The following is a 5,488-nucleotide window of genomic DNA, read 5'->3' on the forward strand; positions in this document are numbered from 1 at the left end:
ATAGTCGGGGGTGAAGCAGAGGTTGAGATAAGGCCAATAATAGCTCACGCGAGCATGCTGTTCATTTGGAGTTTCTGGATCGCGAGTGAGAGACCGGCGTGCAGTACGGTATGCCGAGCACACGCACTCAGGGAGGACGTTCCCATAAGAAGGCAGAAGGATTGAATTCGTTTGCCAGATATAGGACCACGCATGGCGTGGCAGCTTCCGGGTAGCCGCAGCAAGTAAGCTGAGATCGGCGCTGAGGGTACGTTGTTGGTCGTTAGAGCAGTTCCATGGAGGTCATGGGAAGATGGTGGGAAGGCGTAGTAGTTACAGCAACGCCGACGAAGTTGCTTATTTCTCTCACGACCCGCAACCGCCTTCTATCTTCGCATTGCGCACCTACGCAGTGAGAGGTCCATGCGACTGAAAGCAGAGATACAGATTACCGAGTGCGTGAGACCTGCGAACACATGAGGCTCCCTCTTGGTAGCCGTGACGGAACGCCATAACGTCGTCATCCTGCACTCGATGGCTTCGAGATATGCAATGCATCGCTCGGAGCATACATCGTGGTTCTATGCGAAGGCCTGAAGATGTTCTAGTGCGCGTTCATTGTTATCTCTTTGGCGCCTGACACACACATTCGCCTTCCAGAAACGAGATTCGTGATGGAGGCGCTCTTCGGCGCACGGCAAACCAGCTTCTACACCCCCGTTGGTCAATAAGCGAGGTCCCACGAGTATGCCAGGAAGGGAGTGGGGTAATAGAACATATCAAGGCCTGCTCGACCATCCAAGAGTAAGAAGCACGGATCCTCCGCATGCTTGCGGTCGATTGGCGCAGTGAAAGCGATCTCAAGCAGCTCCCTGGACAAGATGCAGCGAAACATCAACGGGCTCGTTCTCCTGAAGGTGATGCGTTGAAACTAGTTTGCACAGGCCACTTAAACGAGGACGCACTAGATGAATGTAGGAACCAGGCGACCAGCGTGCCTCAAAGTCGATCAGAAGTCGTTCGGTGACATGTTGTTCTACCGATGTACAGTCGATCCACCGTATACCCAAGACTGCACCGTATACTTACATCGATGCAACCTGGCCATGACCGAAGTTGTCGAACTATATATGCTACCTCGAGCGACGCCGGACGTGCGAGTCGTTTGTATTGATACGACCTGTCCGATTCATCCAAGCTCGTTCATTGGCCCAAATGCGTCCAAATAGTTGGAAGCCGCGTAGTGTCGTCAAGGTTCAAAGCGACATCATAGTGCAAACCCAGGTTGTATCCTGGTTGGAGGCTGTGATAGTATATGTATACTTATTGGGAAGGCTGGGAAGGCGCGTTACAGGAATACAGCCTTAATCCGGCTTGAACCTCGCAGTACTTTGCACCACTTATATTCATTCAGTCGTGCTAAGTAGTTCAAGGGTAATCAGTTACGAAAGTGCAGGGAATGCACGTTGAATAGTTTCGTTCCAGGTCACGATGCTTTGACGACCGTAGCCGCGTGTCCCGTTCCCAAGTCGTTCTTCACGGGACATCTCGCTGTTCTTTTCCCAAATGGTTTAGCACCGCACAGTTCATCATACACCAGTCGAGTACATCATGCTGCCATCGCTGCCGCCAATAGCTTGGAGAACACGGGAGTCCCGAACCCTGACGTTGCGTCCCACCCTGTGGTCGCGGTGAACGCAGACTGCCGCGAGCACGATCAGCCGCGAACGATGTTATAATCAACTACGGCACGCTTACAACTGTACTTGGGCAGTGAACCCCGGTGTTCTTCCCGATGGTGATGTCGGTAAAGGCGTTCGACGCGGTGGAGTAGATGAACGGGTTCAAGAAGCCAAGAACCGGTTTCCCAGCAGCGAGAAGCTGGTCATTGATCAATGCGATGACGCTCGCGAATATCGGCGCAGAAGCGGATGTACCGCCACTAGAGATGACTTCGCCTTCGCCAACGGCCTGAATGTTCCAACCCTGTGCTGCGACCTGTGCACCGTAAATCAGTGCGGAGAAATGACTTGCTTAATAAGAGACTACTGACGTCTGGGTATGCACGGCCGCTACTGTTGAATACGCCGGTGAAGTTGGAGGGGATGGTGTCGAGGAATTCGGACACAACTGTTGCCTGATATGACGGCCGCGGAAATACGTTAGAAAACCCACCGCCGGTGAAATTGATGGCCCGTTCAGGCTCTATGTCAACTGTAGCACCGACGGCGGTCACAAACGGACAGCTAGCTGGGAATACGGGAATAAACATGTCTGAGGGGCATGTCGTGTTCAGGCCGTCGTGGTTGCCGCGCACGCCGCCGTCGCCTGACGCGTGAATCACGGAGACACCGCGTGCCCCAAGAGCCATATAGCCGTTGCAGATCTTCCTATCATCATATATCAGCCTGTTGCGTCTATGCACCGAAACATCTGAAAGACGCACGTTGCCAGGCTAACAGCAACAGTGTTCTCGTTGGCACCGTAGGACGTAGTCATTACCGAAGGTAGACTCAAGTTGCCTACGAGGAAGGCCACCGTATCCGCTAATCCGGTCAAGAAGTCGGTATTGCCGTTGGAAAGGAAAGTGACAGGAACGCCAGATGCGACACCCATGGTGTACTCCATATCAAGGTTAGCCTCCTGTCTACAGGATTTCAACTGGTCGACACATCCGCATGTCATTGAACATGTGTGCGTACCCAGTACCCGTTGGTATTTGGGGATTAGTGCCGTTGTCCACGGTCTCGACATTAAAGGTGGTCGTGGGATCGATTTCGGGTCGGAATTGCTTGAGGAAGGTCTAAGGAGGTGCTGGTTCCAGTGCATGCATGCATACTCGTCTGCGTGACGCTCACCGATATATCCGCGATCTCAGCAAACTCTTGAACATAACCTGTCACGAGAAGGATATTTCTCTGGTCCGCCGCTGCCGGGATCGCGGGAATCCCGTACAATTGCTGCAAGCAGACAGGTGTGATTGTGGAGTTGCATGAAGCAGAGACAGCGCGCTTCTCCACTGTGACGAAGTCCATCGGTGTAAGACGAGCATCCGGTTCTCCGAATGAAGTGGTCGGATGGATGGTGTCGACGTGACCGACGAGCTCTGACGGAAGAGAGACGGACAACGTCCGTACTAAGGGCTCCGCAATAGAGCCATGGGTGAAGGTCTGGAAAGATGCACCGAAAAGCGTGTTTGCATGTCCGACGGTGGTCGTGAAGGATACCCAGTCGCCATTCGGGGATATCACTGACGTCTCCAAACCGTTGTCCTGGGCGAACGTGTTGAATGCGGCGACGGTAGCGTCGGAGGGCGCCACAAACGACTTGACCTCGTCTATACAGCAGCTTCAGCAGAGGGTCGTTATCAAACATCAATTAGCCTACCAGCCGAAAGCCATCGTCTGAAATCATGGCTGCCTGGTGTGCTCATCGACATCATCTTGCTCTCCAGACCCGCGATGTCGTTAGACGCGAGGGCAACGCGCAGTGTGATAGTCTGATCGTCAGGAGTAGCACCATGGCTTACGAACCCGCTGGGGTGCGAGGAGCGGCCCTCATGGAATACAAGCGACGCAGATGAGGACGTCACGACCGCAACGATTATGAGGAGCTCGTAAAATGCCAACATGGCAAGTGCTGGAAGCGAAGGCCTCTGGCCATCAGCATCCTCCGGTTCGCCCACTTATAGCCAGTGATGACCAGAGGTTGCGATGGCATTATTACATAAAAGTCGATGCACTGTATGTCTGCCGTAGCACATGGTGCGGTTAAGTGGGAGAGCGGTGACCAGTGCCCGTCTAGGGAGTACGTTGCCATCAGAAGGCTGCATCTCGCATACAGTCTGTGAGATGTCGTGTACTTACCATGCAGGTCGCTGCCGTGAACCGGCAACGAGCAAGCTGAAATCGGCGTGGTTTGAACGTTGGTTGTTAGAGCATTGCGCAGTAGCAACGGGGAATTTGACATTAAAGTATACCCGGAATCATCACTGATAGTAAGCGAAGAAGCTTGGAGAGGCGAGCGAGCCGACGAAAGCAGAGATACAGAAGTCGAGCAAGGCGTCCACATTCCGTGGAAAGTCGAGCCTAGCGCGTCTACAAACGCGTGACGTTGCGCTCCTCTCGCTCGAGACCGACTCGAATATTACAGTATGACTCATACTATGGGGCTGGGTGCATTCATAATCCTATGCCCGACGATATCCCAGATTGTGACGGGCGCTGGTGATCAAGGCGGCATATACCAGACACCAGCCCGATCCGAGTGCTACAGGACGATCGCCTTCGAGATCAGGGAGGAGGCTATTCATGAGCCAGTATCCTCGCACCCCGTCCGGAAGCATTGTATATCAATTTCACCGTCTCCTCTTCTTAGCCACCTGTTGCAAGATACACGTCAACGTGGGGTAGAACATACCTCGTCATGGACACCCAAGAAGAAGCGATCAACAATATCGAAACTTTGTCGGGTATAGGTAGTGTGGTACCCCGTCGTATGCGAGTCACTCAAGCTTGCGACTTCTGCAAGCGCAGGAAAGGTGCGAGCTCCTCGGACTATCTGATATCAGATACATTGCTCACTTAATGTAGTGAAATGTGAACAATCCATTGAATTTCGTGAAGACTGTCCTGCTCATATATTCCCGCTATGAAGGCGACGGGGCCATCAACAACCAATCCCAATGCTCGGCCTGCATATTGTACGATGTGCCGTGCAGGTATCAGAGCATAGCGAAGGTTCCCATTGGTTGCAGTGCTAGGCTGATGCTATCTACTGACATTCTCGTTCTCAGAAACGAGGCCCTAAGAAGCGGTACGTGACACGACAATCTCCAGCACAGCCGCTAAGGGCCACGGCATTTGAAGAGTCAATGTAATGCATATAAACAAGACCCAGTCTGCAACAAGTGAACGATCGGCAGGTGGAGTGTCTGCGACGAACACGTCAATTTCGACCCCAGATTTGGGGACTGCCCACCATGGCCAAGAAACGGACGACGACTACTATGGCCCTTCTAGTGAAGATGAAGATTTAACCTCACTATTGTCAGGGCACGGCTCCCACACTCGCCTCATGTCTCATTGTTCTCCTTTTCTGCTTCCGCTTCTGTCCCATTTCGTTCATTTCCCCTAATACTTCCGTCTCCCTATTCGGTCGCGCTCTCCCGCGCCCTCCTAGGCTTCCCGCGCCCTCCTTTTGGCATCTCCCCTATTTCGTTCCGTCGCTCGGCGCTCCTAGGGCCTCCGCACTCGCCCGGCCTTCCTAGGCCGGTCCACCGGTCACGTGTCGGGCGCCCGAGGACCCTCCCCTTCTCTCATTGGACCATCTTTCGTTGCGTTGATGGATTACTCATCTACTATATAGTCGCCTGTCGCACCAGGGAGCAACCCAGACTTGTTCTCTCAGTTGCTTCCCTGCCTTGTGCGACAGGTATGTGTATTTCCCCTCGTATCTTCGTATATATACTCAGTTGCTTCCCTGCCTTGTGCGACAGCGTCTCCACCGC

At 53.3% G+C, this 5,488-nt stretch overlaps 1 protein-coding gene across 1 annotated transcript; it reads right to left on the reverse strand.

The window, feature by feature from the left end:
* Positions 1–1,554: 1,554 nt before the first annotated feature.
* On the reverse strand, positions 1,555–3,610 carry PUNSTDRAFT_125074 (subtilisin-like protein; the record flags this gene model as incomplete). Its single annotated transcript, XM_007381439.1, has 7 exons — positions 1,555–1,681; positions 1,738–1,977; positions 2,033–2,369; positions 2,426–2,626; positions 2,682–2,782; positions 2,838–3,316; positions 3,367–3,610. The coding sequence occupies 7 exons, from the start codon at positions 3,608–3,610 to the stop codon at positions 1,589–1,591; spliced, it is 1,695 nt and encodes a 564-aa protein (XP_007381501.1). The 3' UTR covers positions 1,555–1,588.
* Between the last annotated feature and the right edge of the window lie 1,878 nt (positions 3,611–5,488).

This window comes from Punctularia strigosozonata (assembly GCF_000264995.1).
Source record: "Punctularia strigosozonata HHB-11173 SS5 unplaced genomic scaffold PUNSTscaffold_3, whole genome shotgun sequence".
NCBI classification, from domain to species: Eukaryota; Fungi; Basidiomycota; class Agaricomycetes; order Corticiales; family Punctulariaceae; genus Punctularia; species Punctularia strigosozonata.